The 27774-nt window shown below is 38.4% G+C and overlaps 2 protein-coding genes across 3 annotated transcripts in view; one reads left to right on the top strand and one right to left on the bottom strand.

The window, feature by feature from the left end:
* Window positions 1-1459: 1459 nt before the first annotated feature.
* On the bottom strand, window positions 1460-15029 carry dcp1b (decapping mRNA 1B). The gene is made up of 10 exons (XM_052118154.1): window positions 14524-15029; window positions 13940-14090; window positions 13731-13771; window positions 11720-11847; window positions 8595-8661; window positions 6053-6176; window positions 5811-5936; window positions 5102-5731; window positions 3839-4006; window positions 1460-3717 (listed from the first exon to the last, which is right to left on the bottom strand). The coding sequence occupies exons 2-10, from the start codon at window positions 14078-14080 to the stop codon at window positions 3637-3639; spliced, it is 1506 nt and encodes a 501-aa protein (XP_051974114.1). The 5' UTR covers window positions 14081-14090; window positions 14524-15029; the 3' UTR covers window positions 1460-3636.
* LOC127637204 (voltage-dependent L-type calcium channel subunit alpha-1C-like) overlaps window positions 9353-27774 on the top strand; it is a 197632-nt gene continuing 179210 nt past the window's right edge. Inside the window, exon 1 of one of the 2 annotated variants that reach the window (XM_052118155.1) lies at window positions 9353-9743. In XM_052118155.1, the coding sequence (XP_051974115.1) occupies window positions 9617-9743 (127 nt within the window). In that variant the 5' untranslated portion in view covers window positions 9353-9616. Of the gene's footprint in view, window positions 9744-18311; window positions 18492-27774 lie in introns of those variants that run through there. The other variant, XM_052118156.1, reaches the window with a different exon arrangement.

Below are 27774 nucleotides of genomic sequence, written 5' to 3'. Positions count from 1 at the left end.
CACACACACTATAAAGGGTATAGTTTGCATCCTTCATCCACACCCCACTCCAATTTATGCAACAGCAGCGCGTGCATTCCTAGCAGCAATCAAGCTGTTGGCATGCCTATTTAGATTAAAGCTCTTGTTTGCGATTGCTCATGAGTTCATCAGCTCTAATGCTTAGAATAGCAACCGTCTAATGGTTGACCTTAAAACCACTGCACATAAACCCACACAAACAGTTATTAACTGGAGAGACTGGCAAATTGCAGAATGTCTCCTTATTGAAAATATTGTTTTTAACCAAGTATTTAAAACATTTAACTGTTAATAGGCATTTGAGGGCTGTAGGTCGTTTAAACCCTTCAGAGTACAGTCAGCACTCCCACTATTGACTGTTATGAATGCTAGCATGCATGTTATTCTGAAACCTTTCTAATAGGCTTCATTTAATTTCAGCCATAACAGCCATATGTAGCCTGTTGTTCAATTTGACTAAATCATACATTAGTGTGCGTGTTCACAAGCACAACTTTACACTGATTATGCTTAATAAACTGACAACATGTTAGGTCATGCACACCTTAAACGATTTTCATTTATTGGGGTCAGGTCATAAATGTTTTAAGTAAGAACAATTGACAACTTAACCGGGGTCGTGCTGGTTTTGATGCAATAGTATGGTTATGTTTAAGGGTAGGGGTGGCCTTTAGGAATAGGGCCAGGGACCAATGACTCCTACTATGGTTAGGGTAAGGGGTGGGTGTAGGGATAGGGACCAATCAGGTAGTCAGATTAGGGAAGCACGCACCTAATGGGGGAGCGCTCATTTTGGCTATTAGTTTCAAGAAAACCGTTTTAATGTGCAAATGCTCATTTTTTTATCTGACCCATTCATGTATTTACTGTTGTTTTTAACTCTCATTTTTCTCTTCTTATTATTTTATTCAATGTAATTTGATAAGTGTGTGAGGGTTTATTTTATTTAGAACTAAATTGGACTGATCATGTCTGGAGCAAGTTAAACAAGGTTGTTTATTAGAACTGCTTGCACGCAGAAGACTCTGGCTTTTTTTGTTAGGGATGGGAGTGGGTGCTGTTTTAGTACTCCTAACATTTCTAGTTTTTAGACTTAGTTTAAAGTAACCTTGGTTTTTATGTTCGCTCTTACATTATTTGTTTGCACATTTTGCACCTCTGCTCCATAATAAACATCCTTATGGAATGCCATTCCTGCTTCATCGTGCGATTTTCCTTTTGACAGCCTTGCTCCCTACTACAGCACGTATTAACATTTTGACATCAAAAGCAAAGAATAATCCTATATTTCTAATCTCATTTAAACAGCTTTTTTGCCTTATCAGAATTTAGAATAACCAAATTTTTGGTAGTTATCAGTACATTGGTGTGCATGTACAGGTGTTCTAAAATTAAAACCAGAGAACCAATAAAATGAGAACTTACAGCATATGGGGTGTTGGGATATTATTTTAATAATAAAAAAAAAAAAAAAGAATGGAAGACAAAACAATTGCCAGCTTATTTATATTTAACACGCTGATTGTGAAACACTGATGACATGAGGATTGTTTTTTGAAAAAAGGGGCATAAAAAATAAATGCCAGCATATTAAAATGAGAACAAAAGAGACATACCACAGAAAAATAGAATATACTGTATATATGTACATTTTTTGTTTGTATATCTTTTAAACAAAATCCATATTCTTTTTTCTCTGCAAGAAAATGTGACTAAATAGATAAAGTATTCCTGCTGGTTTGTGCAAGAATGAGGGTGGTTTCTGTTAGCTGTGATATTAAAGGGATAGTTCACCCAAAAAATGACTTTAATCACCCTCATGTTGCTTCAAACGTTTCTGACTATTTACTTTTTTCTGTGTAACACAAAAGAGTTGTTTAGAATTAGACACCATTTACTTTCATTGTATGGAAGGGACACACTTTATATAAGGTGGCCTTAACTACTATGTACCATTTGATACAATGTACATGTATGCTGTTGCATTGTAATTACATTTAAATTACTTGCATTTAATTACATCTACACTGTTAACTTTACTACTAACACCAACCCAACCCTTACCCCAAAACCGAACACACCCCTTATCCTAACCCTACTCTTAAACCTACCTGCACCTTAACCTCAGTGGCAGCAAATGTGGGAATTTTGCAGAACAACATGCTGTTACACAGTTAATTCATAGTCTTGTGTGTATTTAATGTTAGTACATAGTAGTTAAGGCTACCTAATATAAAGTGTGACCTATGGAAGAAATATGCAATTAAAGTAATATGTTATTCTACATTTGTCCCATGGAAGTCATACAGGTTTGAAACAACATGAGGGTGAGTAAATAATGATAGAATTTTGTGGTGATTGTGAACCATCCCTTTAAGATGGTAGAAACCAAGACAGTTATGTTGAACAGTTATGAGCCAATCGTAATTTCTATCAGCCAACATGTCTTTTGTGTTTTTACGAGTCTATGGTGCAGTCTAAAACTTTTTTACCCATTCCTATTTGGGTCCGTTTAGATGTGGAAGGGTAAAAATTATACCTTCATAAAAAGGAGAATGTCTTTCCACTATTCAACCTTTACACAGATTTCACATTTCCTGCACTGTTATCTGAAAGCTTTATGTAAAATCCATTATAAAATTGTCCTTCCATAAAATAATAAAATACTTAAGACTCACACTTAAAACCTCTTTCACTAGTGAAACCCATCTAAAATTCAAGGATGATATGAAATTCTGATCATCCAATTAAGAGTGTGCTGATGATCGCATTGATTTGCAACCATACTGGTATTTCTGTTGTTAAAGGGATAGTTCACCAAAAATTCTCTCATCGTTTATTCACCCTCGTGCCATTCCAGACGTGTATGACTTTTTTTCTGCTGATAAAGATTTTTAGAAAAACAATTCAGCTCTGTAGGTCCTAACAATGAAAGAGAATGGGGTCCAATACTTTAAAGCTTCAAAACGCAAAAAGTCAGAATAAAAGTAATCCAAATGAGTCTGCTTTAATCAATGCAGAGAACAGACCAAAATGAAACTCTTTTTTTTTTTACTCAAAATCTTGCCATTGCAGTCTCTAGGCACGATCATGATTTCAAGCTCGATTACACTTTGATTACAGTGCTTGACGCATGCGCAGAGTGCAAGGAAGAGTAATCATTATCTGCAAGAAGACTGCAGATGTCAGGTTTTACACATTTTGGTCTGTTCTCACCCAAAACCAATTGGATCGCTTCAGAACATGGATTACACCATTGGAGTCATACGGATTACTTTTATGATGACTTTACCTGCTTTTTAGACCATCAAAGTTCTGGTCACCATTCACTTGCATTGTATAGACCTACAGAGCTGAGATATTCTTCTAAAAATCTTCATTTGTGTTCAGCAGAAGAAAGAAAGTTATCCACATCTGGGATGGTATGGAGGTGAGTAAATGATGAGAATTTTCATTTTTGGGTGAACTTTCCCTTTAATTTGGTACTGAGGCACTCAGCTCACTAGATGCTACAAGCGATATGCTCACAACAGCAGGGGTAGTCCTGAGATAAGATGTAGATGGGATGTCTTTAGGGTGTGCAAGCTGTGCTTGTGTTCAGAGGGTGTTCCTGCTTCAGAAAGGTTTTGAGCTGGAGTCTGTTGCGAGACGGGAGACATATGCTTCATAGATGGTGTCAAGGAATGAGGCATCAGTCTGAATCACGCATAGAAAGAGAGAAACAAAGTGTTAGAAACAGAGCAGTGATTCAATTTCATCAACAATATTATCATTATATGAGTATTATAGATGGCAAGACCATGGATTTGGTTCTGACCCTGATGAGATGGAGCAGTGTGGCCTGTAGCTGACTCTTGCTAAGTGCTCTGGTTTCAGCTGGTTCTGGTTCTGATACAGCTTTGGTGACTTTAGATTGAGTGAACACACTTGGTGACAGCAAGAGTGTGGGTGCTACAGTTGCTGGGATCCGCTGTGGTGAGATCACCTGCACACAATAAATCACAGGTTATAGACATGACTTCAGAATAATTTTTGTACCACATCTAAAATGTGTGAGAAGGTAATGATTTGGGGTCTGTAATGGGCTTAATCAAAATGACTGGCACTGCCCTTGGGCTAAATCTTGTGGCCTTGGAGGTGGTGACTGAAAACAGCATGCAATTAATACTTCTGGTCACATTAAAACTCCCATCCACTCCAGCTATTACAGCACAGCGGAGCACCTTTAGCAACAGCACTAAGCTGAGCTGCCAAGTTATTTCATTATTTTGCAGGCCAGATTTAAAACCTGTGAGAACAACAGCTTTTCATGTGTCCTAAGCACGTGCAATAGCCATGCATGTATAATATTTAATTTGACTTTATTCTGTATTTCAGTAGCACCATTTATACACTTTTTTTTTTTTTTTTTTGGAGACTCTAGTTTCGTTTGATATGCCACTTTTTCACGCTTTAGCCGTTGATAAACATGATGTCCACATATGTGGAAATTGGGACATTACTCCCTCAAAAAAGTTCTCCCCAATTTGGAATACCCAATTCCCAATGTGCCCAAAGTCCTCATGTTGGCGTAGTGACTCGCCTCAATCCGGGAGGTGGAGGACGAATCTCAGTTGCCTCCAGGTCTGAGACAGTCTCTCCGTGCATCTGATCACATGGCTTGTTGAGCGTGTTACCGTGGAGACATAGCGTGTGGAGGTTTCACGCTATTCTCAGTGGCATCCACGCACAACAGTGTGAAAAGCAGTGTCAGAAATTGTTGGCATCCTGAGTGAGTTTGATTCGTACATTGGTAGTATGTTCATCTTGTTCATGATCTGATACAGTGAGCACTGATGCAGTTTATATTAAAACACTCTCCCCTGCAGAATGTAAATTTTTATCAGCAAGAAAGCTGATTTCTTGTCAAATCAGAATGATATCTTAGTTTTACTGGCAATACATCTTTTCTGTGATGTATTGCCGGTAAAAATGCTTACTGGCGATAATGAGTACAGTGACTGGTGACATGCAGCAACAAAGCCACTGGCGGTGTGAATGGGGCTTCATCCATCTAGTGATGAATAGTGGTTTATTTTACCTGTGTCAGATTACTCTTGCTGATACTACAGTTGCTGGTGGCCAAGTTGGGCTGTAGGAGCTCCTGATGGGGATGAAGCTCCTGTTCCTGCTGCACCAATGTGAGCCTCTGGAGAAGCTCATGAGGTGAAACCACGTTCCCTCCCACACCAGTAGGGGGCACTTTTACTGGTAGATACATCAAGTGCTGAGGCGGGATTGGCCCTGTGGCTTTTGCTTTTGGGTGGAATTGGGGCCCCACCCCGCTCTCTCCTTGGCTTAACTGTAGAGCAGGCAGCACCGGGGCCCCTGCCAAAAGAGGAGGGTTCATGAGAAGTCTCTGTATAGGGTCAAGCTGGTTCTGGACTGCCCCGTTTTCACACAGACGACTCTCTGGGGATTCAGACAAGGGCTGAAGCAGTGACCCAGACATGAGTTTGTGGATGGCTGGACAGTGCTGCATGGGAGCGCTGGACGACGGAGCGCCCCCTGTTGGGGCCGGGTCATCATAAGACAGTGAGCGAGCCACTGCAGGCCGAGCCGAACCCACTCTGCTGACACTTGCGCTGGGCTGTGGGAAGACTGACTCCGGCTTTGACTGAGAACCAAACAAAGTGACCACTGAGCGATGCTTTGAGTTCATCTCTCCATCCTGGGAGAGACAGCGAGAGATTACATATTATATCTGATGTGGTGTAGCAGTGACCAAAGAGAATAAGTGAATAGCATACCTGCTGTGTTTGTCCCTGAATGTGTGTGTCCTGTGCTGGTTTTAGAGGAATGGGTTTGATTAGATGTGGGTTTCCATAGATGACTCCACCACTTCCAATCTCTTTCGGCTCAGAGCTGAGTTTGCCCTAAAGAAGAAGAAAAAAAGAGAGTAATCTACTCATCTGAGAAACGCTGCCTCTAATGCATATAGAGTATACTTGTATAATTATGCCACACAAGACTTTATACAAACGTGTGTCACCTTGTCAAAGTCTTGTCGTGCTTTAGTGAGCATCTGCATTATATCCACTCCCTGCTCTGCTGAACGTGGTGAGATGCAGCCGCTCTCAATCTCTGCCTGTAGCTGCTGCTCCTGCCCTGCCAAACTGATACATGCAACATACACAGGAAAAGAGAGTTAGAGTGCTTTTGTGAGAAAGTGAGAATTAAGTAATAGTTAAGCTAAATTAACAAGCTATATAGCTCATTTAAAAAAATTAATAAATACTCAAGCCAAATCATTTGACATTTTTTCCATTAACGACTCTCGAATGTCCACTGTTAACATGAATGAAAACACACCGAAATATATGAGTGTTTCCTCCACCGCTTTTCAGCAGTGGTGCTGTGCCCCTACTAAATCTACAGAACCATGGCAAAACAAATTGTGTTTTAGCTAACCTGCGTGCTTGCGGTCTGTGATCAGAGAGAAAGACAAATTAATCCAAAGTCAATAAATAGACAACTCATCTTTCTATTTAATTCACTTTGCTAGTTGCTCACAACAAACATACAATGAGACCAGTGTAGTCCGATTCACAAATGACCGATTCTTATGAGCCGGTTCTTTTTATTGAATGAGTTGAGATATAGGTTTGAATCATCTGGTCTAATGATGGATTAGTTCTTTACTCAAGCTAGGAAACATTATTTGCTGGTGCTTTCTTAAAAGTACGACCAAGAATCGTTAATGGAATCAGAATCGTTAAGTGGAACTGAACTCTGAACAGGGTTTGTACAGATGCTTCAAAGTTAAATTCAAGAACTTTTCAAGCACATTATTATTTGTTTTCAAGGACTATGCTCGAGATATCATTAAAACAAATTCTTTATTTTGTTAATTTTAAATACAAGTATTTTAACCATTTAGTTAATTTATTTTTATAAAACACCACTTATTAAATGTACAACATCTCAATGAGCATCTTTAACCACATTCTCACAGTAACAATTCTTGGTTCATTCATGATGAAACTGATGTGCAACTGAAGTGTGCTCCATTAAAACGCACTTCGCTTTCCAATAAAAGTAAATAACTGGGTTCGTAAACAGTCCATGTGACTTGTGTGCTATGTTTCATGCTTTCTAAAATCACAACAGATTTATGTGAGGAACTGACCAAAATTGCAAATGGGTTATTCTGAAAAATTGGGCTTTCCAACTAACAAAATATTGAAATTTTCCATTTAGTCCAGTTTTTGCCTATAAACACGGATGAAAACATTTTGTATTATGTTGACATAGATTTTTATCCATAAAGGACAACTTGGCTGTTGTTCTTTATTTTATTATTTCATTTAGTTTCACGAATGAAGTTAATTAACACTAATGAGGGTTAAATGGGTTACAACACCACATTTTCAGGGTTCAATGAGGAACAACACCAAATATATTTGTGAGAAAATATTAATTTAAATAAGAATTAATAACTTCTTAACATGCTGCGAAAATCATTATATGCATATTTAAGCAGCCTCTGAACTTTGACCTTAAAAATTATTTTCCACAAATGTAAACAATGTTAAAACAAAAGAAAAAAAGGTTTTAACATAACACCAATGCCATGAAATCAAAGGACAAACATTCTTATTAAATTATGAATAATCATTTTGTTTTGCTTTTTTGCACTTATTTTTCAGCCTAATGCACTAATGCTTTTATTAAAAATAAGTACAAAATATAAACACAAATAACTTTACATGGATTAGAATTTTTGGACCAGATGAAGGGGACAATGTCAAATATTGTTTCTAAAAAATTTGCAAACCAGAGTCAAGCCATTTCATATCATTAAAGGTTAGGTTATAGAATAATACCTTTAATTAAATTTTTCACTATTTGTAAGCTTTTTCATGACTAAAAAAGCAAGGGACATATTTGTCAACATATTTTGATATTGACCCAAATGTAGTCAGAAATAACTTATTTTTGTGAGACACAAAGCTCTCTTTACACAAGGTGGTGCTAGACGGCTCACAAAACTGAATCTTCCACTGATCTGCATTCAAATCACAGAATGTCTTACATCTTGTATAATTTTTTCACCCTGGAGAGTAAATTGTAAGTAAAACTGAAAATTGCAAGAATTCAAACTTGTTAAATCCGCCACAGCAGTCTCTATAAAACATATATGTAACACTTGATTGTGATTGGTCCATTCTGAACAGCGCTGCATAAAGTAACAGGTGCCATGTGACAGCGTCATCTTTGCACTGTCTGCTTCAGCAGCGGTCTAGTGATCTGTCGTCGTGTTTTTCAGAAAATAAATACATTTCATTTATTAAATTATTTAAGCAACATATTTTAATATTTTCTATAATTAAATAACTTTTTAAGCACCTCTTGGTAACAGTTGCTATTTTCAAGGGTTCTCCAAGACTTATATTTGAAAAAGCCAAATTCAAGTAATTCAAGCACCTTGTACGAACCCTGTCTGAACCATAATCGCAATGGTTCCATATGATTCCCATCTCTAATGAGAGAAAAGATAGGTGTGCGAGTTTGCAAAAGGATAATAAACTCACTTCTTCATGAGTTCTGCGATACGCTGACAGTCTTCCTTGTCATAGAACCAGATGCCATAGATGGACACTGCGAAAATAAATAAACACAATATTGTTCCAAACTATTATGAAAAACGGTTGAAAAAACATTATCAACATTTAGCACATGATCAGACTTAGTTGGAACATTATTAGCAGAAAAATAACCAATGAAACTGACAGCCATCCCGTAGCGTGCGCACACATGCACTCACAATGCCACTACATACACCCACTCCACTTAACTTGACATTCCTTTCCCAGAGAGTCCAAACTCCCAAATCCCCAAGCAAAAACAAAGCCAAGTGCTGTGCCTGTCGAGAATCTATGTATCCAGAAGTCTCCAAGCACCCAGTAGTATCAGTGTTCATTTTAAGGTAAGACCACATAGGAAACAGCTAGAGATTTCAGTGATGGGTTCAAATCGTTTAAACATCATGATGAAGAGGTTTGAGGACTAATCTTAGAGTCTGGTGCAGACAGCTGAATCAAGACCAGTTCCATTTACCTCCACAAGTAGCAAAGAGATAACAGAACCCAAAACAGAAAAGTGAGAGAGAGAGAGAGAGAGAGAGAGAGAGAGAGAGAGAGAGAGAGAGAGAGAGAGAGAGAGATCAGGGGCTTGTGCCCCCTTGTACACTCATTTTTAGAGCAAGGAGCACAGCATTGGTCAGCGCCTGCGAAAAAACACAAACAAAATACTGCCTGGGAACAGACGAACACACACACCACTCAGAAAGAGAGAGAGCAGGGGAAGGAGAACAAGCCAGAAGGAAGACCGTGAGAGAAGGTTGAGAGCACATTGCAAGATCTTTTAAGGCTGAACTTAAAAGAACACAGATCTGAACTCTGCGCCCTAGGTTGTTCGTCAGAGTGCATTCGCTGCATGTTTTACTGAATGGAGTTGAATCCACAAGGAGAGTGCTGAGGAGACTGAACTTCTGACCAGCTTCAAACAGACTGAAGCTTCTATCAGCAGAGGATTCAACCCTCATAGACTAAAGATGCTACGGGGGCTGTTCAACCAGCGAAGGCTGAAACACGAGCGACTGGAAGAGGAAGTGGAGGTGCGATTCAAAGGGAAGCTGGTCTCTGAGAAAGAGCTGGGCTACACGCATGTGCAGCCGGGAGGTAAGAGTCCTGCTTAAAGTCTTCTGCTATTACACACACCATCACAAATCACAACTGAGTTTGTATAAAAGGCGAGCTGACAGAATCCAGCACACTCTGCACTCGTGTGACTGTGGAAGCGCAATTGGACAAACCCCTAACCCGAAGAATTAAACTTCAGTATGCAACTCATCCCAAAACATTTGTGCTATAGACAGGAATCTTGTGGTTACAACTTCTCTGAGAGATTAAGTGCAAGATTTTCACTTAGTGGATGATGAAATGCGGCAAAAAAATAAAATAAATAAATAAAAAATACCATAGACTTACATAAAACGAGGGACCCGCGTCATATCTAGGGATCGGAATTTCACAGAGACTCAGAGGCAGGCTCTTTTGACTTGGGCCAGTAAGTAAACACCAAACAATGATCTCATAGCAAAGAACCAACAACTACTCAGAACACCTTACCAACTGCATAAACACCCTGGTGGCAAGTCTTATTCAGAAAATGTAAAATTTTTGTTTTGTCTGACATTAACATTCATTAACTTGTAATGCACTTGCAAATACGTAATCAGTGAAACCCTTGACCAGTAAAATATCACCTAAATGAAGACATGGAAACAGACAGTGTAAAGTTCCCATCATTTGTTTCTGTAAATCTATAAAAACATCAGTTTTGCACAAGCGGAAACAAACCGGCAACTACAAAGCATTTGATCGGCATTAATTCCTGCACATATCTCTATGTGTCTTTATCAAGAGTTTACTTGGAAGTGTGTGTAAGAGGGTTTTTATCTAATCAGGATTGGCTGCTTGGGTCTGTGATGCTGGCAGGAAACTAGGAGAGAAACACACACACTCCTCTACACCATATAAGGCACTGTGGCTCTAGTGGCCTCTCATATAGGCATGTCTGCCAGCGATCTCTGATCTCGCTCTCTCTCTCTCTCGCACCAAAGACGCCAGTCTGACAGCTCTCTCAATCCAGACACACTTTTACTTCTGTAAAGTTCTTTAATTTTTGAAAGAATGCAAACCCTGGGCTCTCTCTTTCACACACACACTAGGGATGCACTAATACTACTTTGGTAGTTCTCCTACTTTGGCTGACACTGGTGGGTAAACACTTGCAATTAGTATCATCATTTGATGAATATGTGTGCAAGAACATATTAGAATATAATGATGTGGCACTTATCATACCAGTTTGAAAATATATCAGCGATTTGGGTGTTTAAACCCAAAGCATGTAGCGTTTCAATAGTCATTTTATCTATCTTTACCTGATTGATATGCAGCTTCTATCTCTCGCTCTCTCTCTCTCATGCGCGCGCGCGCGCACACAAACAAACACACACACACACACACACACACACACACACACACACACTCTCAGTGCATGTTTGTGTGAGCAAGATCACTTTAACCAGACTTGCACTTGTCAGTCAACCATTACTTTTTTTTAACAGATAATTTCAAATGTTTTCCATCATTTTAAATAAAGAAAAATGTACAACTACAAGTTTACATTTTATCCATTTACCATTACACGTGATTTATGCGGCTTCTCTCTCTCTACGCCTACTCCCTAAAACAATCAATCAACACTACTTCCTGGAGTGGACACAACAATACGCAGAAAGTAATACCATTAAAGAGGTAATAAATCTGTAATGAACTGCCTTTTTAAATGACAGAAAACCTTAATAGTGAATAATATTACTATATCAAAATATCAAATGCACATATTCAAATGGAATAGCATACTTTCAGCAAAAAAAATTATGATGGACTGAATGAAGACTGACAAATGTAAGACTAGACTTAAGATCTTGAACAACCAACCAATAAATTACCCAAACATATGCATAATTATATTTATACAAGACATTCAATTCTTGGCAAAGGAGTTTTTGAGGCCGCAATAGGCAACGAGCTAAACATCAATAACACCCATGCATTTGAGGGATTCAACAGATGGAGAGACTCACATCGAGCATTCCTGTACAGGAGAAACGGATGCTGCAGCTGGAAATCTAAGTCCTTAGTGATGGGTTCAGTCAGATTTTCCATGCTCAAGCGGTTAAGGATGGTGAAGCCATGTCTGGGGAAAGCAAGCCTGATACACAAAGAATTAACGTTTATAATCCATAACACTAGTGGGGAAACTTCAGTTTGTAAGTCTGAAGGACGTAAACAACTGTGTTTGTACACATATAAGGGGTTGCATGACTACTTATGTTTAATAGTAGACTAGTCGAGTTCATTAGTTGAGTCAAATTCGACAAGTCGTGAAGTTATTTCACCCCCAAATCAACTGGGGTCCTATAGGTTGCCATAGAAATGCGCAAAGTAAAAGTTTGACACCTGAGGGGGAAATGAGCGACTGTCTGAGCGTTGTTCGTATGTAAACGGATCAGACTAAATAAACTTAAATCGTAATGCAAGTGTGCCACAATAGGTAGGCATACGTTGAGCTGTAACATAGCAAGATAACATAAGTGTCTGAACATATTTAGCTTAGCCTGGACTATCTGTAGCTGAAGGCGGTTCCCCCTCCTCTTGCAGCTGCTTGTTCAGATGGTTTTGGGCAGCAACAGGATCTACCGTGCAGACGAAAATGGGGATGCATTCCTTCATGTCACTGGACTCAATCTTGAAGTGCTTTTCTAAACTATAACCGAATCACATTCTTGAAGGTGCAAACGGCATCTAGGTAAGACGTCCCAACAACCAAAGTTGACAATCGGAATGTATACTGTCATGTCATTGGACTTCAACATGGAGCGAACAGCATTCAGGTCAGCATTACTCTAGTGTTTCGGTTATATTTGAAGTCCAATTTGCACGTATTGCAGGATACCGCAGCATTTGTGTCATCTTTATCAAAGTAGACTATGGAATGTTTCTGAACATTATCAGTGTTAATACAATGCTATGTGCAATACAGATATGGAGAATGTATAAAACTGTTGTCGACACATCGATGCAATGCTTTGCGTTATTGAGCAGAGCAACTCAATAAACAAACACCAGTTATGAAGTGAATTCTATGTATGCATCTTTTATTATTAGTCTGACAAGAACAAAACAGCCTATATTTGAGCCACTGCACCTTTTCAGTGCAGTGCCACCGGGCTTCACACCAGCTTTATTTCCTACAGAGGTGTTTTATAAATCATGTGGTGAGCAAGGTCAGGCTAACGGTGTTGACTTTGTTAGTTGTAGTCGACTAGTCTGTGCAACCCCTATCTATATATACATACATATACTTTATATACACCGATCAGCAACAACATTAAAACCACCTGCCTAATATTGTGTAGATCCCCCTCATGCCGCCAAAACAGCACCAACCCGTATCTCAGAATATCATTCTGAGATTATATTCATTTCACCACAATTGTACAGAGCGGTTATCTGAGTTACCATAGACTTTGCCAGTTCGAACCAGTCTGGCCATTCTCTGTTGACCTATCTCATTAACAAGGTGTTTCCGTCTACAGAACTGCCGCTCACTGGATGATTATCGGTGCCATATTAGCTGGTTTGAGTATTTCTGTAACTGCTTATCTCTTGGGATTTTCACACACAACAGTCTCTAGAATTTCTCTGAACAGTATAAAAAAAACAAAAAAAAAAACAAAACAACAACAACAACATCCAGCGAGCAGTAGTTCTGTGTATGGAAATGCCTTGTTGATGAGAGAGGTCAATGGAGAATGGCCAGACTGGTTCGAACTGACAAAGTCTACTGTAACTCACATAACTGCTCTGTACAATTGTGGTGAGAAGAATATCATTACAGAATGCTATTATGAGATGCGGGTTGGTGCTGTTTTGGTGGCACGAGGAGGACATGCACAATATTAGGCAGGTGGTTTTAATGTTGTGGCTGATTGGTGTATTTATTTATAATCAGAAGGTTGAGGTTTTAATCTCTTAGCCACACATACATGTGTGTTGCTACACTGCTAGAAACACATCTGAAAACTCACAAACCTGCTATAGACAAACAGAGTTCCCTCCACATCTGTCTTTTCCTAGAGGAAATGAAAATAACGATCACATTACTTTTTACAACATGAGATGTTTGCATGCAGACAAAATACATTTTATTTTAACATTTTAATATGTGTTCACACCTTAATAAAAGTATTAATATATATTCCCATCCATTACTAGTCATTAAAGGTGTTGATATTGTTTACCCATTCATTGGTGGTGTTGTTAAAAGTGTACAGTGCTACTTGGCTGGCCAGGTCTATGATGCTGCTGATGTAAGGATCCATTCTCTTCAGGGCAGAGAGACTCATGGATAAACAGCCACCGCCACCTGTGTTTGCAGTCATGGTTCCAGCCCTGTTTATACATAGATAAATAAATACATTTAGATATTAAATAATAATTAAGTTAATAATGTTATAGTTTAAAGATTAAAATGGATTCATTTTATGAATTCGTTAATTTGAATAAATACGTTAAGAAAACACAATTATTCTATATTATATATATATATATAGTGAGGGTTTAAGGTGCTGTAAGCGATTTTAACAGCTAACAAAAAAGCAACTGTAGCAAAACGGCCTTCTCAAACTTAGCACCTTTAAGGGTTTGTTCAAATATCGAACACTGCGTATGAGCAATTGCAATGCACGCATTAGCAAATGGAATGAAATATGCCTGTATACGTCTTTAAATGGGACAAATCCGGCCTATATGAGCTTATGAAGTAAATAAACGAGGCCTTCATGCGTTGTTGCTGTCTTGTACATTGTGTTGAAGTGAAACTTACCTGCACTGAAAATATCGAACAAATCCTGATATGTGTTTTAAACAATATCCAACTCAGTAAAAAAAGACCGAAGCGCTTTAATTTACGTCTCGGGCCGCTTGTGTGTATTTCAATGACTCTTAAAATCAGTAAAACAGAACTAAACCGCTTTATTTCACTTCTCTGGCTCCCGATCTGCTGCCACTCTCGCCATGTTTGTGCTGACAAGCAGACAGAAGCAGCTGCTCCCTGTGTGAGCGCACAGGAACTGAATAATCGAGTCAGAATAACCGATCCGCTTCGCTCCCTGCAGCTGCAGCCGGCTTGACCTCACCTGAGAACACCGCCTTGTTCAATGCCTTTCATTTGCATCGTGACTCAGAAATGAGCATTGAGGTGAATTATCGCATTGCTAAGATATTTGTGCTCTGGTAGGCATAATGGTTTGTTGATGTATTAAATGTTTGTAATTACTCATCCAGTCCCCAGCTATAAACATAAACAAATATATGTCCTGTCTAAAGCATCCAGAGACTTTATAGTCCCTAAAAAGGCTCTTCTGCCTTCTAGATTGATGCTGCAACTAGGGTTGCCACATTTTAAGTTTTAAAATAAGGGATACTTTAAAAGTTAAAATGTGTTATTAATAAAAAATGGCATATCTTTTCTTAAATGCTAAAATTAGAATTTTCCTGACCCACGACATATAAAAAATACATAATTTTTTATGTTAAAAATACATTTATTTTTATTTTTCGATTATTTGTCTTCTTTATTTTATTTATGTATACATTTTGTGTTGTTTATACATTATATATATATATATATATATATATATATATATATATATATATATATATATATATATATATATATATATATATATATTAATTTTATAACCACATCCTCCATACCTTTAGCAATAAATGCATCGTTAAAATGTGTTATTAATAAAAAAAAATTATATCCTTTCTTATATGCTAAAATGAGAATTTCCCTGACCCACGACTTATAAAAAGAAATACATAATTTATATGTTTAAAAAATAAATAAATAAATAAATATATATATATATATATATATATATATATATATATATATATATATATATATATATATATATATATATATATATATATATCGATTATTTGTCTTTACCTTATTTACATTTTGGATGGTTTATACATATTTTACGGGATGGGTGGCAACCCTAAACACTGAAGATACAGGAATGGAAACAGGATAATATTGTTGTGCCCTTAGGCAAGACACTGAACCCCTATAGGCCAGGGTAACTGGATTGGAAAAGACTTGTTACAACATGACAAATTATACAACAAAAAACTAAACTTTACTCAAATGCCACTAGAGGGCAACCCTTTACAATTACTCATGACTTACCCTTGTTCTCTCCAGGGTTCCAAAACCATTCCCAGAGACAGCCCATGCAGTGTTTCCAGTGTTATTGACAAATCTTGAATTTATGCACATACACTTGTCAAAAGACAGTAAATTAACATGATTATTGGATGTGATTAGTATACTTTTAATTCCCTAACATGCAGTGAAGGAAAACCATGGGGAAGAGGATGTGTTGCCTCAGTTATGTTTAGCTAATTAGTTAATTGTTCCATAATTAGAGTGTTAGCCAAAGAGTCATTTTGCCTGTGAGTCATGACCACAGTGGTAAATCATATTCAGAGTGCTTACAGAAAATGCTTGATATGTCTTGACATCTGAAATGTGGGTCTGAAAAATGATAGGCGGTGCATTTAGTTCCCCTCGTTCCTAAAAATAAAATTGTGGTTACAGGATGGCACTGAAAACACATTGTGGACATTTCTTCTGTCCTTTATTAAAAATGAAGTTAATCAATTATTTGAAGATGCTTAAAGGGATAGTTCACCAAAAATAAAATTTTTCTCATCATACTCGTCCTCATTCCTTCCATATGTGTTTGACTTTCTGTCTTCTTCTGAACATTTAAACAAAGATATTTAGGTGAATTTCTCAGCTCTGTAGGTCCTTACAATGCAAGTGAATGGTGACCAGAACTTCAAAATTCCAAAAAGCACATAAAGAAATCATAAGATTAATACATATGACTCCAGTGTTTAAATCCATATCTTCAGAGGTGAAATAATAGGTGTGGATGAGAAACAGATCGATAATGAAGTCCTTTTTTTTTTACTATATATTCTCCTCCCTGTCCAGTAGGTGATGACATGCACAAAGAATGTGAATCGCCAAAAACAAAAGAAGAAGAAAGTGGAGATTTATAGTGGAAAAAAGTCTTAGATATTGATCTGTTTCTCACCCACACCTATCATATTGCCTCTAAATGGAATTAACCACTGGAGCCATATGGATTACTTTTATGCTGGTTTTATGTGCTTTTTTGACCTTCAAAGTTCTGGCCACCATTCACTTGAATTGTATGGACCTGCAGAGCTTAGATATTTCTATAGAAGTGATACACATCTGGGATGTTACGAGGGAGAGTAAATGATGAGAGAATTTTACGGTGAACTATCCCTTTAAGGGAATTAATTTAAGGAACTTGATTGAATGTTTGTGAACAAGAAGTGTTTTTTTCCCATCAACCTAGAAATAAATTCTATATGACTTTTCTTTATGTTACTCCATTATGATTCTTCTAACTCACAGAATGAGAGAGAGGGAGAGGACAATCTTGGGGCAGGGGATGTCTCTAGGGACATTAATTTTTCCCATGGCCAGAGGGAGGTGCATAACCAGGGAAGGGCCTGCTAAATATGTACTAGGCCAACTGCTGATGAAAGATTCTCAGTCATCTTGTAGAAATTCCCAGGCCCCGTCGTCCCCTTTATCAAAGCCCCGCACTCTTGGAAAAGCTCAGGAAACAGCCAGTCCTGCCATGGGAAGATCTGGCAGGTCATAGCTCTGATAAATCAGCCCGACACCTGCTGCTGGTGAACTAAACACTCACGCCAGAAGTCCTCATTAGTGGCCATTGTCTAAACATGTAGCAGCAAGCATTTATGCCATATTCTTGCACACGTGTTGTTCACGTGCTGGGGTGCCAAGTTCAACACCTATAACGAATACGTTTCTAAAATGATTCAGAACTGTGCAGGAGCCCACGTCCAAACTAGCTTTGAATTGTATTGCATTGGAGAGGATCTTTCCAAGTTTGCTCTCCCTCCAGAGATACAGCACGTCTGGAAAAGTGTGGAGGATTTATTCCCTTTTCTAGCGCAGTCACATCTGGAAGCAGTCAGGGAGTCTACAGGGGAGGGGGTTTGGTCGTCAGATCATTGCAGAGAGGCTGGTGGTGTGCGCTCTCTCTCCGCAGGGCCACAGTCTGACTACTCTCTTTCTTTCCGATATGGACTGGACGCGGCCGATTCCGTACTCTATTTCCTAACGAGGCGCGACACGAACTACCCCTGTTCTGGAACATCACAGATGGAATCGATCATATCAGAAGATTTAACCCCGTGAGATCTGGAATAGCCTATACACACCTTTTGATGCGCTTTGCACGGTCTCTGAAACTACGGCAGCGCCCGCTTTTCCTGCGTTTCTTCGGGCTGTTGCAGCATCGTATCCGAACCGTTTCTGTGCCACTCGATGCGATTTGATTATCGATCATCATGTATCGTGTTTCTTAGGTAGGGCCCGGATGTTTCAAAGATGCACTGCTTCGTTTTTTTAGGTGGTTCCAGCGATTATCCTTTCCTGATCTTTAGCTCCATAATGGGGATCAGGTAATATTAACTAAGCCGCAAGAGAAGGAATATCTTACGCTTTGCGTTTCCCTACCCACTTTTTTAATTGACCCCCGCAAGAGGGTTGTTTTTTCCTTCCGCTCTTTTTTTTCTTCTTTTTTTCTTTTTTATTCAACCCTTTTTTCATTCACCTCCGGATAAAGCTGGACTACATATAGCCTATGGTAAATGAAAGCAAAAACATGTACATACCGGAGGACACCCTTGAAAACCATCAAGGTAATTTCTCATTTGTTTTCCTTCTGTTAGGAAACTGTGTGTGCACCATATGGAAGTGTTGTTGGGGGGTGTGATAAGTCTGTTGGCATTATCATGGGCATGAGGGGGGGTGTACCCGAACCCCTCCATTTTCACCACACACATTATGCGCAGTAATAGCTGAGTGATGCTTGAAATCACGGTGATCGCTGATCACCTTTGGAGGACAATCAACAAATGTTTTGACGTATAATCACTCATGCCCATGGAGGGAAATGCGTCTAGCCTATATAGTTGATAAACTTGCTGGTTGGTTCGTTTATTTGCTGATAGACACGGCAGGGGTGACGTATGCATAAAGATCATGTGGTCACAGACGCACTTAGATGTCAGTCGATTAACCTATCAGCTGTTTCAGAGTTAAAATTACTTATTAATCATTTCGCGCGGGCCAAACTGCATTGATCACAGCTAAAAATCAATACATTTACACGGTCCTATAACCTATAACAGGCTTATGCATTTCAGAGTATCTCATTTCAGGAGCTATGCCCCTCAGTCTCGTGCGCATCTGTTGAATATTCCTTCTTATCAGACTGTGTCGCAGCAGGCGTAAAGTCTCCGCGCGCAAGTTCTGCGCTTCACGGATTAAACTCATGTAAAAAAACAAAAACAAAAACCGCGGAGCTGTACACTGAGCTTTTTCCCTTCTCAAGATCCTCCTCCATCCAAGCCATGTCGGTGCCGTGGCAACGGAGCTGCCGACCCATAGCAACAGCGCGGCTCGCGATAAGCCCACTCCCAGCGCGCGCACCTGCCGCACCTGAGTGAACAAACGCATCCGAGCAAAGCCTGTAAATTGCTGTTAATAATGTAGCTCCGCCCCTTCGGCCTACTGCAAATCTGCCATGCCAAAAGTTACAGTTCCTTATGACAATTCAATTATGATGTTGCGTTAGCGCTGTCTGTGAAGAACAGGGATGCGCATTGACAAGCCATTCCGATTGAAAAAAAAAAAACTTACATAAACTCTTCGTTGGTATTAAAATAGAGACTGGATGACATGATGAAAAAAGGACTTATCTAAATTTAGATTCTAAATTTAGGTTTACAGAGCCGATGTTTATTTTGACTTTTTCTTTTTGTTAAGAGTTGCATCTTACTTCTTTCCTATTTGATGCTGTAACATCACAACACACTTTCTGTTCTAAAAAGAAGAGTTGAAAATGATTTCATTATTTACTCGCCCCCTATATGGTGTTATTTCCAGGTAATACAAAAGGAGAATGTTTGAAAAATCTTCTTGCCACATTTTTGCATAAAATAAAAAAATAAATAAACCCACCATGAATGAAGAATAAAGGTGGTCCATTTGACCTTATATCTGATGCTGCATCCCAATTCGACTGCTTATGCACTTAAAGTCTGTACTTTTTAGAGTGTAGCAAAAAAGTGTGCAAGTACTGGGACATACTATCACATCATAGAATTGCACCTTGAAACCAAAGACCCCTCAGTCACTTTGTTACGTGCATTCTGTTAATGTACACAGACTTATCAATCAAGTCTATTTTATAGTTATCATGACATGCTGGTTCCTTATTTCATTTTTACTGTGATTCATTTTATTCTTCATTGCATTTCATTTACAATATACCATACAATGCTTATACCATATTGGAGAAGAAACAGCATTTCATGTGGAGAGTTTGCAAACCAAATTTATCGCTTTTCCTGTCCTTATCTGTATTCAAAGTGTGATGTCACAATGTGTTGCAGATGAAATATAACACAGATAACAGATGTGGATCTTATGACTCATCATCAACTAAAGTAAAAATCTAGAACTTGTTATACCAAGTCGGAAAGACTGAACGCTTTAATGACATCACTTTTTTTATTTATTGTTTTTCCTTTTGCAGCGTATTACTGTTTAAGTCATTACAACAGTCCATTGAATGAGAACCTGATCTCCGCTATATTTCAGTGATTCAATAAATGACAAAAATAAAATGAGAACAGACGATTGGGTTACTTTGTTTAATTTTCTGTTTGTTCTAATCCTGTTTTTAATCAATATGTTGCTGAAACATTTCCTTAAAGATTATTTTCGAGAAAGAATCTCTTAAGAACACACAAAAGCATCCAGAATAAGAAATACAAATATAGTAGGTGGACATAAAAGAATGCAAGATGATAAGCCTTTTCTGATCTCTGTAAATGGCCCCACTTGATTGTTTGCAATTTAATGAGATGCCTTGTTTGTAGTTTTTCATGTATGACAATTGTAGTCCTTAAGTGAATGGTCAAACTCTTCTTCCATCAAGCAAGAGATTGTGGGCAATGTAAACCTGAAAAAGTGTTCACGGATCTACAATTTGTAAATCAACCGGAAATAGTAGAATATCCGGGCAACTTTGGGACACAAATTTCAACATATTGTGGGTTGGGACACCTTAATTCTAATCTTGTTTACTATTAAGAGCGAATAGGCTGTGGATTGGGACACGGGGAGTCTTCTAAATTACATCCATTTTTATTGAATGAAAATCTTCCCCTCCACTGAAGCTCTCAAATCTCATTCTCCATTCCACATATTCGACCAGCTTGCATGCCACATTCGGTTATGACAAATGCAAGAATTGACGTTTTGCCGTCAATTATTGAATGAGATTTCAGATCTTCAGCTGAAGGGAAAATTATCAATGAATAATTTCAGGCTGGCTAAGTTCAAGCAACATTTTTGTATGGTTTTAGAAGACTTGAAATGTAGTGGACGAGTTGTATGGTGTACTATTTATGGTACTTTAATGAAGGGATGGATTAACCACTGGGCCGATTGGGCCGTTACCCAGGGGCCTCTAAACCCAAAGGGCCCAGAGCTCAAAATAAATATGTATTTATTTTCAGATACCTATTATAAATCCACCTAAATGTCAGCTTTATGTGTAATACCATTTGTTCGGCCGAATTTGTGCTGGACGACAGCAGCGCGAGCACAGCCACTCGAGTGCGCGCTCAGAGAATCTGCGTCTGATTTACAAAACACTTCCAAACACAAAGATAAGGTGCAGTTTACTCTGGCTGTGTACAAAACTGATGATTCATGCAACAGTGTGGAGGATTTTAAAATGTTTAAGTCATGCATGCATTTAATGTTAAATGATAAAGAGAAAGGTGCCTTAATACCCTAAATATATACACAGTAACCTTTTGTAATATTTGGTTAACCGAGTTCACAAACGGCTATTGTGTTATTTGTCGGGACTCTGGACTAAAGAATGTTTAATGCCATGGATGCATCAATCACAATATCAGATTAGCAGGGAATAAAGTGCACAGTGAGCTATGAGCCTAAATAGCACAATACATAGATCTTCAAATGATAAAATCTCATTAAAGTTGAACAAAAATGATCTCTGTCACTGCCTGCAACATAGTAGCCTATTCTTAATCAATGTAAAATGTGTAATTCTGCCAGGGCAGGTTCACTTTTCATGAGGCTGCGAATGCTACAGATTATAGGACTTCTACAGGATGCTTTGATTTTTAAATGATTCATCATTTAACTTGTGTAATGATTGTCTGCACATAAGAGCAAAAGGGGGAAAAACATTGACTCACAGTTTATTAAGCACTGAAACTTGGCTAGGTGAAAAACAATCTGGAATCATGTGCAACAGTCACATTAAGTCCTCTTTGCAACCTGAATTGCATCAGAATGTTGATTTGTGACACCAGAGCTGAAAAAGCTTAATGCAGAGCAACAAATGGTGAAGCAGAATACAGGTGTCTCAAGATGGATTAATAAATCTTGAAATCATTTTTAAGTTAACAGTGTCTAAAAAAATGCGACAGTCCTGCACAACGCAAGTGTCTTAAGAGGCGTTTGTATATATTAAAGTTCTTTTAAACTTTACAGTGAGTTGTGGCACAACGATCAAAGACGTCCATCCAGTACATGTTTAAATGGCCTCGATGCACGTGTGAACAGCCTGTAACTTGCCCTATAGCCTACTTGAAAAACAGACCCGAACCTGGCCCAAAACCTGTAGGTTTGCTGGGTACTGTCAGACTCAGATCGCATTGAAGACCTCTAAACACGTGCAGAATAACCGAATAGTGATTTTGGTGTTTGAATACAATGCACATCTTATTAATGACGCATGATTTTGGATCAGTTCATAATTAAAAAGTACAAATAACTGACAGTGTAAGACATTGCTCCATATTTTTGTTCTGTCAATTTGAAAAATACAATAAAATCTGGCAAGCGTCCTGTAGTGCATAAAAGTGAACGTAGTCATGTGATACGTCATGGGGGGCCTCCCCATGGGCCTCTCAGTTCTTAATCCATCCTTAGTTTCATGGTGTTTTTTGACCTTTTTGGAGCTTGACAGACGTGGTCACTACAGGCAGGGGTGCATTAATGTAGTGGCTTATACAGCTGAATCCTCGAGGCCTACAACTCCGATGGGGCCCAGGTCGCAGCCATTTAATCGGGAGATGCTCAACAACTGGAAGGGGGCCTCGGCAGACCAGCAAGCCCATGGGCCCAGAGGTACCTTAAAGCACACCTGCAGGCTGAGTAAAAATATAGATTTCCCGATGCATCGTGATCTTCGTTTGAACATTCTGGATATTGATTCTTAAATCCCAAGATCGATCTTTCTTTACTATTAAGGTTTCTTTATAATTAAGAGTGTTAGATGAGAGATAATTTTTTTATGTGTTAGCAATTATTGTAACAGAAATGCACCCATATGAATTGATATTGAATCAAGATCAAGATCGGAATCGAATCCAACCGGGAGTGTTTGAATCAGAATCGAATCAGGAAATCTTTATCAATACCCAACCCTAGGTGGTCACAATGATCTATAATTTTATGGAAAAGACCTGCACAAAGATTCTTTTTATTTATGTGTTCCATACAATCAATAACTCCAAATGGGTTTGGTGAGTCAGAAATGAGAGATTGTTTTATTTTTGGGTGAACTATTCCTTTAAAGCATTCCACGTTCAGTAAATTAAAATATCCATCCATGAGCAGTCTGCACATTTGTGTCCTAATGGAGCAGGATCTCAGTGGTGGCCTGTAGCCCAGCAGATGTTCATGTTTGTGATGTGTTGTCGTCTACCGCTGCTGATGAGGGCTGGCTTTCAGGTGAACACAGCCTCAGTCAATCACAGGTCCAGAGCAGAGACGTGTCACAGACAAACAATAACCTCTTCTGCTACACAAACACTCCAACAGCAGAAAGATGGAAAGGATATTTTGTGGGCTATGATACACCATCATTCTCTGGAATGTTAATTATGACTCATGAAGTGTTTGAATGGCTCTGAACATGCAGTAGCTGTGACACACAAGCATACACATTTTATGTTTGCAGATAAATTCTTGTTCTCTTGATCTGTTTTCATTATTTACGCACGGCAGTCAGAGCCTTTCTTAAAGGCGAAAATGCTGAAATGATACAATAATTGCTGATGTCATGTAACTCTGACACAGTAATCTGATGTTACTTCAATCTCTCTTTCTCCTTCCCTCCCTTTCTCTCTTGAAGGTTGTTTGGTTCCCCTGATACCCATTGATTTAAGATTCGCTTAGGTAATGAGGGCAGTGGTATCTGGCTTCTTTCCTTCTCCAGATTTGTGCCTGGTTATTATGACATGCAGTTCAGGTCATTAGCTGAATTAATATGTTTATGATAGGTCGCAAAATGTCTGACGAGGCTCCGGTACGCCATCTCGGATAACTCTTTGTTTGACAGGAGCCCAGACTTGTCCTCCACATTGGGCCGAACAGTATGATCAAGTGTTTCTTTCATATTTGTCACTCAAACGCATCCAGATAACCAAAGACTCGACACATGCGTATCCAGGTTGTTTGATTCCTGGAATCAGTCAGGTATTTGTTGTTGCTAATGTTGTTAGTTCAAAGCGTTGCTTAATGTTTACTTAACGAATACTTAAGGCAGCCAAACGTACATCAGCATAAAACCTTCATGAGCACAGTGAAGTTGAGGAAGTTGCTGCGGCTTTGATAATCTGCCTTTAAACAGCAATGGTCTCCAGTTTCTTGCCTTCCACAGTGAACTCTATGTATGCTGATACAGTAAGCACAAAGATCCGATTGATTTGGTTTCAGTCCACTGGATATTACAACTTATATCAAGCAGCACTGTTGGCACGTTGCAATAGGCATGGCCTGGGCATAGGGCTGGGCGGTTTTTCAGATGTTTCCACATAATTCGAATTTGTGTGTTGACACAAGTTAGTTACGTGACGGTTATGGGCGCTTCATTTCAAATCATGGAGAATATTGGAGAATCAAACATCTGCCACTAATTTTGCCATTCGATTCTGATATTGATTTGTTCTGTAACGTGTTTCAAGTGTACTGCGTCTATAGCCAACATTGGTGAGCGATCATTTTGACAAACTTTGCTTGTTGAATTGTAATGATGATTTATTTCATATTGCTGTGCTGCTCAGCATGAACCACTAGAGGGCTCATATCTGTCTGCAGGGGTTTATGAATATACACACAAATTGTTTGATATACAATGAGTACTTTCTAGATAAACTTGGTTTAGGTAAAATGAATACCTACACTGGCTAAGAATTGTTTGGCAGGTTTCTTGTTCTATTATTTCTGAACATCTGGGTTTATTAGATTTAAATGTATTTTACATTTACACTCTGTTGACACATTTTTTTTTTATCCCCTTTTCTCCCAATTTGGAATGCCCAATTCCCACTACTTTGAAGGTCCTAGTGTTGGCACAGTTACTCACCTCAATCCGGGTGGCAGAGAACAAGTCTCAGTTGCCTCCGCTTCTGAGACCATCAATCCGCGCATTTTATCATGTGGCTCGTCATGCATGACAGCGTGGAGACTCTGCATGTGGAGGCTCATGCTACTCTCCGCAATACACGTGCAATTTACCAAATGCCCCATTGAGCGTGAGAACCACTAGTCGTGACCACGAGGAGGTTACCACATGCGACTCTACCCTCCCTAGCAACCGGGCCAATTTGGTTGCTTAGGAGACCTGGCTGGAGTCTTTCAGCACAAACTGGATTTTAACTCACGACTCCAGGGGTGGTAGTCAGCGTCAATACCATTTGGTGCATTTGTAAAAAAAAATCTATAATGAAAATAACTTGTATTTCTCTAACCAGGTTGCCTTGCATTCTAATAAAGAACACACAATTGTAATCATGTTGGAGTACATTTAAAGTTTGCTAAAAATCGATATTTGTTTTTTTGCCATATCGCCCAGCCCTAACTGGGCAATATATCGAATATTTGCAATATAATCGCAAAGTTTTTGCTGTCGATATAAAATGAAGCAATATTGTCAGTATCCCAATGATTATTATCCACTTTTTATTTGGCCAAGTTTCATAAAGAGCACATCAGTAAACTAATTTTACGACCCTTCAGGCTTCACAATTAATCAAAATAACATCAAAATAGCGAGTTGGTCATATATGATTAAACCGCTAAAAGACTGTGATTTAAAGACAGATATACATGGTCTGTGTGCTTCAGAATAAACAAGTGAGGCACTGATCAGTGTGCATGCGCGGGGTAGCGCTCCTAGAGCAGTTCACATTAATTATGAAATCAAAGTATGGAAGGTTTAAACAGTCGAGCAATTCCAAACATTAGTAACCTCTACAAGTTATTCAAATCTACGAACACAGCACAGCATAACAGAAAATGAGGAGATGACAGCGTTTCAACTAGATGCAGAACTGTCAAACACATTGAAGCGGCACTTTCAGTGTCAAAATAAAAGCCCAGGTGAAGGTGAATAAAATAGTACAGAAATACATTACTTTTATGTAACACAAATCTAATACTCAAAATAATAATGATAATTCAGCATTATATTATAATATTAAACTTGACTTGGTCCCACAGCAATAATTCATGATTGATGACATGAGGAATAACATTTTCCTTAATCTTTTGACATACTTTACCATTAATCACTTCTGTTGCCCGCCCTGTAGTTGTGAGCAATGAGATGGCAAGAAGAGAGCAGGTCAGTGAAGCGCAGAGAGCCAATCAAAACAGTGGGTGTTTGCTGTCAAGTCTTAAAGAAGAAGCAGGAATAGGATGAGGGTGGAAAATGAATGAATGACAAATAAATGACTGTTTTTTGTTATTTTATAGTATATTATAAGTGAACTATATTAAAATGGTAAAAAAAGGCTTTAATGCCTTTAAAATATAGAATCTATTTGACAAAAACAGCTGTTTGGATAAAATGATGGTTCCACTGATTTAAAAACAAAATATCTTTTGAGCCATTTCAAAGGAAATACATAATTATCGAGATCAATATTGAATATCGTCAATAGGCTGAACAATATTTAGATATCATTTTTGAAGCCATATCCCCAAGCATTACTTAGGATGCTCAATTAATCAGACAGCACGGTCAGCCAGACTGCTTAATATGTGGAACAGTTGGTTCTGGTCACAGTGGGATTGTGGGACATGTTAGGTGTACTAACAGTACAATCGCTGGAGTGCCTCAACAACACTCTGTGCAGTAGTACAGCTCTTGATATATCAGCTTGAGCATGAATAATCTGCTCTTGTGCTGGTTCATCAGTGCTCATGTTTCAAGCTAATGTGTTTTTTATAGATATACTTGATATTTTGAGATTTACTGAGGCATATTACTATAAAATGCAGGTAATTACATGTTGAATACTGTAAGTAGTCATTTGGCAGGTGCTTTTATCCAGTGACACGCAGTACACTTGTTACATAGGGAATCCGCCCTAGAGCAACCTAGGTTTAAGTGGCTTGCTAATGGAGGGCACCTCATGGCTCACTCTTAGTCAATACGCCACTTCGCTCCTACTGTTTTGGAGAATACTTTACTAACTGGTACACTCTATTCTAGAGTATGACTTGTAAGGTGATATATTTTAACATCTGCAGTACATAATTGTGTAATTTTACATAAAATATGCTAATCTATAAGGTGGGATCTTTTAGACTTTTTAAAATTACAACTGTGGCAGTTGTAGATAAAGTTACTAAATGTGTTTTGGCTAGTATATTTCATAAATACGGTTCAACAAAATACATACTTTCATAAATATATTTCATCAATAAATTCAGCAAGACTACTTATAAAATTCTGAGTAGAACATGAGAAAAAACTTCACTGAGTTGGGACTGTGCTAGTGAAAATGTTGGTTTCCTACTCCATAACCTTTCATCAGGCTCTAAATAATTTAAGTAATCTTTAGGAATATCTGAAGGCAA

The sequence above is a fragment of the Xyrauchen texanus genome, chromosome 45 (genome assembly GCF_025860055.1).
Source record: "Xyrauchen texanus isolate HMW12.3.18 chromosome 45, RBS_HiC_50CHRs, whole genome shotgun sequence".
Lineage (NCBI taxonomy): Eukaryota > Metazoa > Chordata > Actinopteri > Cypriniformes > Catostomidae > Xyrauchen > Xyrauchen texanus.
This window is presented reverse-complemented; position numbering and strand designations above follow the sequence as displayed.